The sequence below is a fragment of the Lates calcarifer genome, linkage group LG6, assembly GCF_001640805.2.
Source record: "Lates calcarifer isolate ASB-BC8 linkage group LG6, TLL_Latcal_v3, whole genome shotgun sequence".
NCBI lineage: Eukaryota > Metazoa > Chordata > Actinopteri > Centropomidae > Lates > Lates calcarifer.
Window position 1 is genome coordinate 24,004,885 of NC_066838.1, and position 12,519 is coordinate 24,017,403.

Sequence of the window (12,519 nt, forward strand, 5' to 3'; positions counted from 1 at the left end):
TTCTATAGACCGTTTTTGACGCCATACTATACTATGACATTTTTTGACCATGTTTTTGACGCCATACTATACTATGACATTTTTTGACCATTTTTGACGCCATACTATACTATGACATTTTTTCATGTTTTTTGACGCCATACTATACTATGACATTTTTTGACCGTTTTTGACGCCATACTATACTATGACATTTTTTCATGTTTTTTGACGCCATACTATACTATGACATTTTTTGACCGTTTTTGACGCCATACTATACTATGACATTTTTTCATGTTTTTTGACGCCATACTATACTGTGACATTTTTTGACCATTTTGATACCTTACTACTATGACATTTTTTGACGCCATACTTTATTATGATATTTTTTGACCATTTTTGATGCCTTACTATACCATGACATTTTCATCTTTATGTTACATGCTATTACTTCTGCATTATTTTTTTATTACTTTTAGTTTAACATTGGCTATTATATTAGTTTTACCATTTTATACTATACATTATTTCTAAATTTACAGATACCTTTTAGTTATGCAACCTACATTCAATTACTGCAAACTTCTTTTGTAGTAGAGACAATTATTACATTACATCTAAATTACATTACTTCTATGAATATATATTACTAATACATTATGTACATTATTTTAATGTTGCAGATTACTTCTATTATTACACTTTTTATGTTAGTACTTAAGTTACATGGTTTTTCTTTAGCTCTGTGACATTTGAGACACAGTTCAAGTGTCTTTCTTTCATAATTATATTTTTACAAGTGAATAAATTTGTTTGTTGATGTGATGTTTCATAAACATTTTATTGATCTGTTTTTTATAGAAATAAAAATATTTTCTTACCATCACCATTGGTGGATCCTGTTGTTTCTGTGAATTCATCTGAAACACATAGAACATTTGTTTAAAACCTGGTTTTTCAAACAACATTAATCAAAAAAAAAAACCTAACAAGGCATAACTGGTCATTATCTTTCCAATACTTTACAGTAACAGTCGTTTTATCCTTAAATTCTTCCTTTTCTTTGATTTGTTCCTATATAAACTTCACTGATGAGTTAAGTCTTTTTTTTAAACAAATAATGAACTATTCAAACTGAAGATCAAATACTGAACATAAACAGTTTAATATCAGTGCTCTGTGTTGGACAGTTGATGTAAAGCTGTTTGTGAATTACCTGGAGTCCTCTGTCCTGGCCTCAAAGAACTTCTTCATTGTACGAAGACTCTCTGTGATCATTGACTACGTCTCTGTGATCGTGGACGACGTCTCTGACAACGTCCCTCTCACCTTTGACAAGGTCTCTGCAATCATGGACAGTGTTGTCTGATCGTGGATGATGTCTCCCTCATCCTCAACAATGTCTCTCCAATCATGGATCCATGTCTCTGCTATCGTCGACGATGTCGTGGACAAAGTGGTGACACCTGGAGGAAATCAAAGAGAAACATGTAAAGGAAAATGATCAGTACACTACTACCTATTCCTCATCAACAGTTTAGCCATGAAAACACAGATAAATATTTAACACTGCAGCTAAACTACAACATTTGATGGTTTTACATGCCTTACTATACTCTGACATTTTTGGCGCCTAACTATACTATGACATTTCTTTATGATATTTTTTTGTCCATTTTGATGTCTTACTATACTATGAACTTTTTTAATCATTTTTGAAGCATTAGTATACTATCACATTTTTTAACAATTTTTGATGCCTTAGTATACTATGACATTTTTCGATGGCTTACTATATACTAGGATAATTTTTAAAGGTTTTTGATGCCTTACTGTGACATTTTTTGGCTTTTTTTCCCACTTCAAACGATGACCCACCACCTACCTACAGTGGCCGACATCAAAAACTGTGGTGTCAACTTTTTCAAAGAATTCACCAAAAACTGTGTGTTATCCCTAGTAATATAAGCATGGTCACAAATCAAGTAACACAAGCACATTCACATCACAACCCTTCCCCCAAATTTTTTCCACTTTCCCTTTTGACCCCACCCCAATAAGTTCATAATTTATGTATTGGCATCATAAACATCATTCATTCATTTATTCATTTTCAAAGCTTCACACACCAAAGTAATGTGTCATTATAATCACTCTGCCTGTTTTACATTTATTGTCCACTTGATGGCACAGTAGAGCAAATGAAGCCCCATGAAGCTTCGGCCCATGAGTGAACCAATTGGATGGAAATCCTCAATGCTTCATGAAGCTTCATCTCGCCATCGCTAATTATTGGTGTTTAATAATAACTAAATAATTATTATAATAATTATATATATAATAATAATTTGGCGTCTCCATCTCTCTGCGCTCCTCTGAGAAGGTCATGGCCAATGACAAGACATGTCACAACCAATGACGTCATACATCAGCTAACATTGGCAGAAAAACGCTGATTGGCTGGCCAATACATCCACTGTAAAGACGGAGAGAAACCTTAGATGTGTTATAAGATCTGGCTTACAGCCACGTATGCATGAATGTATTATTAGAGCTGGTTACCAGATTGAAAATGGCGCCCATTCAGTTCTATCAGAGTTGCTTGCCTGGTGCATACGCTGAAAATCCTATTAGTTACTCCATGTCTTCATTTTGTGTGATGCAAAGACATTAGAGAAATAAAACCTCTTTAAAATTTTAATATGAATCTTAATATGAATATGAGTATTTCTGCTATAGTTGGTGACGTAATCAAGTGGCCAGAATCACTCATATTCTTAATTGTCAGGAGGTCAGAAGGTATAAGGTATTTACAGTAGGGATTTAAGTTTGAGTTTGAATAAAAAAGTTTGTTCAAAAACAAGGTGACAGATCCTGTCTAAAACTGACCTATTTTGGGTGTATTTTTAGCACAGTAGTAATCACAGCCTATATTTCTGAAGGCTCCATTAAAAGTTGCTGAGTTTGCTACTAGCAGTTTTTGTTTGCAGTGTAACCATGGATTACTGTGACACTCAAAAAACAAAAAAATTAAATGATGCTGAGAAGGACCAAAAATTCACACTGTATCTTTGCCAGGCCCAGAACGATGAAGAACAGTTTAGATTTCATACCTCACTTCCTCCTGTTAATCTCGTCCAAATGGGGCTTTAGTCTCTCTAGTACAGATGAGACACTTGTTCATCTTCAGTTTTGGTCAGGAAAGTCTGCACTCACCTGAGAGGAAAAGAAGGTCAGACAGTGTTGTTGTTGTTAGAAGTACAGAACTATAAACGGGCAGCAACTGTTTAATAATATAATAGTAGATAATCTGATAATGGTCTGCTTTTTAAATCAGAACCCTAACAACACAGTGTATTACTAAGTAAAATTTTGTATCTGTTGGGAGATTTTGTATCTGCTGGCTTGTGCTTGCAGCCAGGTTCAAACTGAACATTTCAGTTGTTATCAATATGAATAAGGATCAGAAGCTGGAAATCCCAATTAATGAAATGATTAATGAAATGTATGTTGCCATAATGGCCTGTGTTTTGTGGTCATATTAAGTTTTCCCTGTCCTGCACTTTACTTTAGGCCTTCATTTAGCTGATTCCAATAATAAAGTAAAAGAAACATATATATAACAGATTCAACCCTTACAGAAAATTATTGTGAGTCATTCCATTTGATTTTTGACTTCTTTTTCTATGATCATCATTAAAAAAAAACCTATGTATACTTACACTTTTCCCCCTGACCTCCTGTTGAAATAGTTTTCACATCTACACACATCGTAAACCCTCCTCAACCCCCCCTAAAACACAACATGGTTAACCTGGTGAGATCCAGTACAGAGACAGACTGTCCATTCAAGCAGAAGAAACCAGAAATTTGGGGCAAAGGTCTCCAAACAGTCTCAACCTTTTCCCAGCAGTGGCAAACTCAGATGCCCAGAATCCAAAGTGAGTTGCTGAAAGAGGAACATTATTGACAGCACAATTGTAGTGAATTTAGCAGCAACGTTTGAGGAAAGTCTGTGCTCCAAAACTGAGTAACAGGGGGAAAGGTTGTTCTTGAATTTAGCTACATTTCATCACTACAGAGCAAAAGTTCAAATGTTGATCTATTACCACCAAAAGAATACCTCCACCATAAGTGATGAGGGAGAGTGTTTTTAGTTTCTCTTCTGTGTTTTGAAAGCATGTACTTACTGCAACTTGTTTTGTTTGTGTGTTTGTTTTGTTTAGTTGTATATTTTGCATATTGATATTTTGTTATACGCAATGGAAAAGCATACATATGATTTTTATGCTCACTATTGTTTCTGTGCATGTTGGTCATTTGTTTCTGGCTCTCTTCACTGTATGAGAAATAAACATCTTGACCTATTGGTGGCGTTAGAGAAAGAGTCAGAGGATCACCACAGACAGTAGGTTTTATCCTCTGGGAACCATGAATGTCTGTAAAAATGACAATCCATGCAGTAGTTTTTCAGAAGTGGTGGCTAAAACAACAGACCAACCGACTTCACCTCCCCTAGAGCTCTAGCAAGGCTAACGATCAAGCTGAATTATATGTTATGGTGCAAAGCACCTATCATTCAGTGCGCACATGTTGAACCAACACGCAGACGTCTTGTGACATTGGCCACTTGTCACTTTCACTGAGCACTTATGACACATGTTTCTCTGTGACAAAGATCAGACACATTTCACAACTCACTTGCCTGACTTCACTCCCTCCTCTCCTGCAATGAGGGAATGAGGTCAAAGGGCAGGAGGGGTTCAGACAAAGACATACACATACTCTCACTGCTTCACTGTCAGCTCCACGGTCAGTCAGTGTACGTGAGCCAGAGCAGCTCAGGACTGCATGATTACGGGGATTCTATTGAACCTTCTAATGAATCTTATCTCTAGTGTTCAATAAGGGGTATTCCATGTGTAACCATACAGTTGTCAAAAAATGTCTGTCAGCCAATAAATGGGACTGGCTTTCTACAGCTTTACATACTGTGATTGGACACTATTCAAGCTCTCCTGATGAGGATCAATGTGTTATGGTGACAAGCCACGCAACACAAACCAACTACTCGTGGTGTTCAATGTTCAGTAACAGTCCTGTAACATGCAGTATTTGAATGTTTATATGGTTTACTTATTCTCTCTACACTCATGATCACTGCATGATCTGAGTTCTTTTATATAGACAGATAGATCTAACACTTACAGACCTCATGTGATGATACATGCACAGTTTCACCTACAGGGAATATTTGCTTCACTTCTTGTCCTGGAAACCTATGCCCTTTTACCCAAACACGCTCTAATCTCCAAAAAACAATTGCAGTACTAGTGGCCTCATGAATATGCATTTTGTTGCTACTGTGGGAGTTGACCTGACTCCACTTGTGTTTAAATTGCAGAATCTTCCTCTTGTCTCTCGCCTACGAATGCCTGACTGGGCCGAACACTGAGATAAAGTCAGAATTTGGAGAGTGCTTCAAAGTGAGTATCTGCCTATCCACTATTGCTATTTTATGTGTACAGTAGAAAGACAATTTCTATTTATCCAAACCACTTTGTTTTAGAGTAAATCAGCAGTTCCTGGACATTCTGTCTAACAAAACATCTATGTACAATTTGTTTTTCCTTCAACAGACTAATCAAGTAACACAAATATGGAAACCATAGGCGAGATCATCCCATTTGCTAAGGAGATGCTGAACCAGAGGCCCAACCGAGGCATGTTGAAGATCTACATGCTCGGCTCCACTCTGGCAATACTTGGACTGGTTGGTGGACTGGTGGAAACCATTTTTCTGCCATTTGTGGAGCAGGAGACTATTGAGGACACACCAGTAGAGCTGATGATGGAAAAGAGGAAGGAGAAGAAGCAGGTGTCACACACTACCTTGGTTCGCCCTGAAGTTGTGGATGTGCTGGAGACAGTCGTGATCAAGAACAAGGCAAAACATCTGGTGACTGCTGGGCAGAGAAGCTCAGCCAACCGCCTACATGCTTCTTAAAGAAAATCTCCTCTCATGATGTAAATGGACACTGCAATTACAATATTGATGGTGGTAAATTAAATCACCATGTTGAACTGGTCCCTTTGTATTCATTATTTCAGATTTGGTTAAACAAAGAATTTGCCCCTGTTGACTGGCAAAAAATGAGGTGTGTGGATACACTGAAAACTGCAGGGTACAGTAAAGTCTGGCTGCTGGGCAGCAGATACTTGTGGGTGTAATGTGATAAATGTGTTGGCAAAAAAAAAAATGTGTGTGATTGGATTCATTTTGGACTCTAATAAACCTATTTTTCAGCTAGCAACTGATTCAAGTCGTGATTTTAATATCAGGTAGTTATAATTAGTTATAGTTAGTTGGTTAGTTAGAATAACATCAAGAGAAAAGTATTAATCACACGGTATTAAGGCCACAAGTAAAGTCGATTTAGTCTAGATTTATTGTTTGGCCTATAAAACGGCAGAAAACCGTGAAAAATGTGTATCACAATACTTTCTTGATGAAATCTTTTGTCTGACTAACAGACGAAAAATCTAGAAATTCGCTTGAGCAGCCACTTATGTTAACTGCATTTAACCATGGTACATCTGATTAATTTTATCTCATGTGTGACCATTCTATGTTCGGCAAACCAGGGTTACCACTCTTTTCCATGCCAGTTACCAGAGGAAATTGTATTCACGCATTGTTTTCTGTGGAGTATTCTTTCACCTCTACTCCTCTCGCTGTCTGTAATTTCACTCCAGCGTCTCCCTCAAGTCTTTATTTGTCGAGAAAACTGGTTTGACGAGTTGACAATTCAGTTTGTGAAATTTTACATGCAGCCACTAGAGGGCGACAGTAAATATAGTGCTGTAATTTCGACATCCGGTCGTGTGACGGAAACGACGTCATACAGTCATACCGTGTTTACTAACGGCGGCTAAATGGTCGTCGGAGAATTAAAGCTGTTGCCACTGTAAAACAGTTTATTTCACCAAGTATAGTTCAGATAATTACGATGGCGGATCCTGCGGTGGCATCGGGAGGTTCGCTGAATGCAGGAGGGGTAAGAGGAGGTTTTTATGCTTACAGTTGTACCCGGGTTTATCGTGTTAAGCTAGCAGTCAGACTCACCTGTGTTGAAATGTTTTTTACAAGCATTAAGTTAAAATGACTACTGTTGAATCCAGTATGGACCTACTGTAATTCGTTACAGGCTATTAAATTAGCCATGCCACCGTTTATATGGCTAAATTGTCCGTAAATGCTAACGATAGAACATTTACATGCATGGGTGGATATGAAGAGTGTGCGCTGTAAAATTTGCAAGTGTGGGCTCATTTCTCTGCATGTGTAATCCGTCATATCCTTTGTGAAAGGAAGTAAGTACAACACCTGCAGCAAACAGCACACAGACAATAAGAAGGGGCCCTTTCTCCTTAAAAAAACAGTGCAATGTTACTATTTATCTAGTTGAACTCAAAAATAAAATCACTTATGGGCATGTGCAAAAGTTGGGGTCAGCACTCAACACTCACCTCGATTCAAAACTCCTCTAGAGAGAATAAGGATCCTTCCTTTAGAACAGACAGGCGTGCAATGGCTGTCCTGTAAACAGAAAATAGTAATATTAAAGTACAGACATCAAGGATTACAACAGTTTAGATGCTGTGATGAGCCAGTTTCCTTGTGACCTTTCTGATGTATTTTCTCACCTGTCATATCTGTTGTCTCTTGTGTTTATTCAGCGTGGGAGTGGCAGCAAAGCAGCTTCCAGCCCTGCAGAGAACTACCACCTGGCCAGACGCCGCACCCTTCAGGTTGTTGTCAGTGCCCTGCTGACCGAGTGTGGCTTCGAAAGTGCAGAGAAGGCGGTGGTGGAGACGCTCACCGAGATGATGCAGAGCTGTATGTTTGAATCCTCAAGTGGAGCCCTCAGAGCTGATATTTGAATATTTTTGTGTATCAGTGACATAAACATGTTTTGTCCCTTTTCAGATATAACTGAGATAGGTCGCTGTGCTAAAGCTTATTGTGAACACACAGCCAGAAGCATTCCAACCTTGTCGGATACAGTGGTGACACTGATTGAAATGGGTAAGTCCTGGAGGACACAGATGAATTATAGAATGGAAACACAACGTAATACCAGTGATGGCATTCAGTCTGTTTGTGTCTCTGAAGGTTTCAATGTTGACACGCTGCCTGTGTACGCAAAAAGATCACAGAGGATGGTTATAACTGCCCGTAAGTAGGCGCTCTACTCTCTACTGTTGGTATGGAAAGTTAGGAATTATTAACTTTAATATTCTAACCAAAAAAATACTTTTAAACACAGGGATAAACTTCTATTTTTTTCTTTATTGATTTCAAATGTGATGGATGTTTGGATCTTATGAATTTCAGCTCCAGTGACGAATCCACCCGTGACTCCCAAAGCACTGTCAGCCGGACAGAAACGCACACATCCACCTCACATTCCGGGCCATTTCCCAGAGTTCCCTGACCCTCACACCTACATCAAAACACCAGTGAGTCAGAGCTTTTCTGCTGTGTATAGTGTATAGGATGTTGATTGTCCCTGAGCGACACAGACACCTTTAAGTTGCAGTCAGGGCATCAACCTTCATTATGTGAGACACATAAAGTTCAGAAAGTAAGTCACTGAAGTGTCTTCCTCTTTCTGCAGACATTCAGAGAACCTGTGTCAGACTACCAAGTGGTGAGAGAGAAGGCAGCAACTCAGAGGAGAGATGTGGAGCGAGCACTCACACGCTTCATGGCCAAGACTGGAGAGACTCAGAGCCTCTTCAAAGACGACATCACTGCCTTCCCATGTGAGTGATTCGTACAAAGACGACCTGTATTTTAAAGACTGGTTGTGGAGTTCTAACCCCTGCTACTGTGTTTATCAGTGATTGCAGCACGGCCGAGTGCCATCCCATATCTCAGTGCCCTCCTGCCATCTGAGCTGGAACTGCAAACTCTGGAGGAGACAGATTCCTCTGAGCAGGATGACCAGACAGACAGTGAGAACACAGCAGGAAACATCATCACTGTAAGTTTTCATGGCTGAAATTTGACCCTATATCTGATATAGTCACCATCAGAGTCTGCCTCAGAACACAACAGTCTTACTGTGTGGTACTTTTACTTATGTAATAAATACTGATCTGAATACTTCTTCCACCACTGAAAGTCACACAATACCACAAACAAACTAACAGGAAATGTGATTTGTGGGTATGATAGAGTGCACTATAATGATGGCCCACTTCCATCCCTCATTCAGGATGATCCAGGAGCTGACAAAGAGAACTCCATGCTTCCCCCCAGTGGTGTTGTGCCATCCACAAAGGCCAGTGAAGACAACGTGATTGACAACCCATACCTTCGGCCGGTCAAGAAACCCAAAGTGAGGAGGAAGAAATGAGTCAGGACCCACCTGAACCAACAGACTTTGCCACAGTGGTTGGTGCTTTCAGCAGTCCAGTCAGTGATTCCCTCCAGAGACAAGCGGCCCGGTGCTGAAGCCTGCTGTGTTAGCTGGGACCAGCGGCTGCTTTTCCTCAATGCTGGGACCAGTACTGCTGTTGACTTTGGCATACTGATTGACTTTTTTGTGTTAAGTCTTTTTTTTTTCAGCAAGCACTCACTTTGTTTAAAATTTGTGTGATGTCATTTTGTAAGCAACATCATAGTGTAATATACAGACACAGGAATCCAGTCATTTTGTGAATAAAGAAAATAAGTTTCTTTTTTAACTCTGAGATATACAACTTTTCTTTCAGTTTCAGTTTTAGTCTGACATATTAAACTGTTTATGCCACTCTTCTGTTGACAGTAATACTTAAGAAAAGTAATGTGTCAACATCATGACGGGTTTAGAGTTAATAGTACAAACTCAGGTATGCCACTCTGCCTCTGTGTTTCAGGAATGCCTTATCACTGCTCAGCTGAAAAACAAAAACAAATGAAGAGCATTAGATAATGCTTTATATAACAAAACACATTCTGAATTTATCCCACAATAATGCCTGGCATTAGGTGAGAGATCAGTAGCACTTTTATCTTATAGTTAGGGCCACAGTTAGCCTGGCTCTGTCCACCATTCTAAATGGACACTGAGGCCAAAACAGCCCTGCATCAAAGCAACACAAGCAGCATGTTGTTTCAGTCAGTTTATTAGTTACACCTAGCAAAAACAGATGCAGTCTAATACAATGGTCCTGCATTAAATCCTCCCTTTAATGTTTGGTATTTGTTGAAACTGTTATAGACTTACTGATTCAACTTTATGGTCGTTTTAGAGGCTGCAGCTTTGGCAGTATTATTATCATACATATAAAATGTGTTTGCCAAAAGCTTTCTAATTAAACCTTGCTTGTTTAGTCTGTACAAAAGATGTGTGAGAGGTTATGTATGTGGACTGTTTCTTGGCTAGGCACAGTCACTTCCAGGAGTTTCCACTGGTTTTCTTATTAACTCAGTGATAAGACTCCAAGAAGTCACTGGTCCAGTCCAGAAATAGTCCCACTGTAAAACAAGAGGTCTGACATTTTTCAAAAATCAAACAAGCAAGATTTACTTGGTATGTTTTAGAGGTACTGGTAGGTTCATTTTGTTTGAAATGACAGAGTCAGGCAAGCTATATCCCCCCTGCTTCCAGTCTTTAGGCTAAGCTAAGCTAAGCTGCTGTAGCTTCATATTTAACAGCAAGATACAACAACAGGGTCTATATTCTTATCTGCCTGAAAATGGCTATTGGTTTGGCCCATTTTGGTTTGTTTTACATTTGGAAGTCAAAACATTAAGGGCATCTGGCCAGAATGTGGCTGGCTTCACCCACCTTCACTCTGAGTGACTTCTTCTCCAGCTGGGGTAGTCTGGACCAGTCTGGGCTCCCAAAGCACATTGGCCAGCTCACTTTCCTGTTTGTCACTGCATCATGAGCGTAGGCCCCGGGGCTGCATCACAAATATACATCTGTCAGCCCAGTGCACTGCTGTTATACTGAAGCTGTGTGTCTGTGTCTTACCCTGGACTGTCCTCAGCTGTGCTTGACATTGTTTTGAACCTCTGTGTAGCTAAGTTGAAAGGTGCTTTTCCAGGAGCGGGGAGTCTGGACTGGCTTTGATCCTGCTGGTACTGCTGAGGTGAAGGGGTCACATTCTGGTGATAGAGATTATAAAGATATTTTAAATCACAGTTGACATATTAAAAGGGTATTGCAGTGATTTTATATTGCACTCCACAAAACTAGGGGTCTCACATGCTCATGCGTATCATATTTAAATCTGTAAATACAAGCAGATTGATTAGATTTCTTAATTTCAGTTTACTGTACTTTGTATTAATTGATAAGTAAAAACTATTCACAGCATTATTTTTAAAAGTATCCTCACTTTACTTTTAGTGCCTACAACATTTGGACAGTACTGTATCCTACACCTCCAGTTTGTAATTCAGACTTCATATTAAAAAGTTAAAGGTTAAAGCTAAGATAACCCCAATGGCATCATCAAGGTTATTTTTCAATCTTTGGAAAGCTCCCTCAGAACTGAACTACATGTGTAAAATCAATATTCAATTCAATCAACTTTTACAGTATACTTTAAGATTATGGACTAAATGTACTCTCAGCACTTGGTTTATTCATTTGTTGTGAGTTTGCTCCATGTACCTTGCTACGAGGTGGAAAGCGTGCTGCAGTCCTCGCAGAGAGACCATATCCTTTCTTACTCTCAGGTGTCTTCTGTAGGTCGTAAAGTATGGTGCCAAACTGTGAGGAAAATGCAAGGAATTAGTCTTCTTGTCATAAAATGGGAACACTTAACATCATAGAGCCAAATTATGGCTTAAATCACGTTAATTTCTGCATCACAAAACCAAACTATTCTGCAAAAAGATGTGTTAAACTACATCCCCAGACTAATGTGGATATTAAGAGACAAACCTCATGGTTGTCATAGCAGCCAGGGCCGACATGTGGCGCTTCCGGTCGTGACATTTGGTTTCCCAGCCGGTCTGGTGCATGATGCAGAGGAAAAAGTTTCCTCTCCTGAGTGCTGCCAAAAAACATTCTCTTTGCAGGAGCTGGTGACATTTTGGAAAACAACTTGTGGATAAGTAAGTGACAGAAACTGAACGAAAAAGAAAAGTTACGCGAGCGCACAGTTAAAGTCGTCTCGACCTGGAGTCGCTGTGTTTTGACTTGTAACCATGGCAACGGAGTTGGCGCATAAATTATGCAAATAGTTGGCATTTCCTTGTTGACGTTAATTACACATATTTGTGTTTTAGCAATCAAAATATTACAGAGAGCTGAAACGATCGACACGTTGAAAGACAAAATATACAGCCACTATTTTGACAGTTATGAAAAAAAGACATTCACGCCATCCTCTTTAATTGTGAAGTTTTGATGCTCTCCTTTCTCATTTTTGATGGCAATATATTTGGGTTTTTAATAGTCTATATATATAGTCTGATAAATGTATTTGAGTAGTTGTAATGGATATTTTTCAGTATTAAATCAATAA

At 38.9% G+C, this 12,519-nt stretch overlaps 3 protein-coding genes and 1 long non-coding RNA gene across 6 annotated transcripts in view; 2 read left to right on the forward strand and 2 right to left on the reverse strand.

Annotated features, from left to right (window-relative positions):
* LOC127142584 (uncharacterized) overlaps positions 1-7,819 on the reverse strand; it is a 10,312-nt gene extending 2,493 nt beyond the window's left edge. Inside the window, exons 1-5 of one of the 3 annotated variants that reach the window (XR_007813451.1) lie at positions 7,693-7,819; positions 7,516-7,585; positions 3,099-3,201; positions 1,202-1,451; positions 867-905 (exon numbers count right to left, since the gene is read on the reverse strand). This is a non-coding gene — a long non-coding RNA (uncharacterized LOC127142584). The other 2 variants (XR_007813449.1, XR_007813450.1) reach the window with 2 other exon arrangements.
* On the forward strand, positions 5,436-6,295 carry g0s2 (G0/G1 switch 2; the record flags this gene model as incomplete). Its single annotated transcript, XM_018688070.1, is given in 2 exon segments — positions 5,436-5,471; positions 5,625-6,295. A coding segment is annotated over 1 exon segment (348 nt). The 3' UTR covers positions 5,993-6,295.
* On the forward strand, positions 6,441-9,741 carry taf8 (TAF8 RNA polymerase II, TATA box binding protein (TBP)-associated factor). Its single transcript, XM_018688067.2, has 8 exons — positions 6,441-7,043; positions 7,726-7,885; positions 7,976-8,074; positions 8,162-8,224; positions 8,384-8,508; positions 8,667-8,814; positions 8,893-9,035; positions 9,270-9,741. Exons 1-8 carry the CDS (start codon positions 6,996-6,998, stop codon positions 9,408-9,410), a joined length of 927 nt encoding a protein of 308 aa, XP_018543583.1. The 5' UTR covers positions 6,441-6,995; the 3' UTR covers positions 9,411-9,741.
* Positions 9,742-9,786: 45 nt separating this feature from the next.
* On the reverse strand, positions 9,787-12,480 carry LOC108890975 (protein pitchfork). Its single transcript, XM_018688069.2, has 5 exons — positions 11,934-12,480; positions 11,661-11,759; positions 11,016-11,149; positions 10,827-10,944; positions 9,787-9,933 (listed from the first exon to the last, which is right to left on the reverse strand). The coding sequence occupies exons 1-5, from the start codon at positions 12,240-12,242 to the stop codon at positions 9,868-9,870; spliced, it is 726 nt and encodes a 241-aa protein (XP_018543585.1). The 5' UTR covers positions 12,243-12,480; the 3' UTR covers positions 9,787-9,867.
* Positions 12,481-12,519: the final 39 nt, after the last annotated feature.

Excerpts from the sequence above, each read along its gene's own strand:
- taf8 (XM_018688067.2), top strand. The coding sequence starts at position 6,996 with ATGGCGGATCCTGCGGTGGCATCGGGAGGTTCGCTGAATGCAGGAGGG. Across the intron at positions 8,225-8,383 it reads GAGGATGGTTATAACTGCCC|CTCCAGTGACGAATCCACCC; the intron begins GTAAGTAGGCGC and ends TATGAATTTCAG. Across the intron at positions 9,036-9,269 it reads CAGCAGGAAACATCATCACT|GATGATCCAGGAGCTGACAA; the intron begins GTAAGTTTTCAT and ends TCCCTCATTCAG.
- LOC108890975 (XM_018688069.2), bottom strand. The coding sequence starts at position 12,242 with ATGCCAACTATTTGCATAATTTATGCGCCAACTCCGTTGCCATGGTTA. Across the intron at positions 11,760-11,933 it reads GCTGCTATGACAACCATGAG|TTTGGCACCATACTTTACGA; the intron begins GTTTGTCTCTTA and ends TTTTCCTCACAG. Across the intron at positions 10,945-11,015 it reads ACAGCTGAGGACAGTCCAGG|CCCCGGGGCCTACGCTCATG; the intron begins GTAAGACACAGA and ends TTTGTGATGCAG.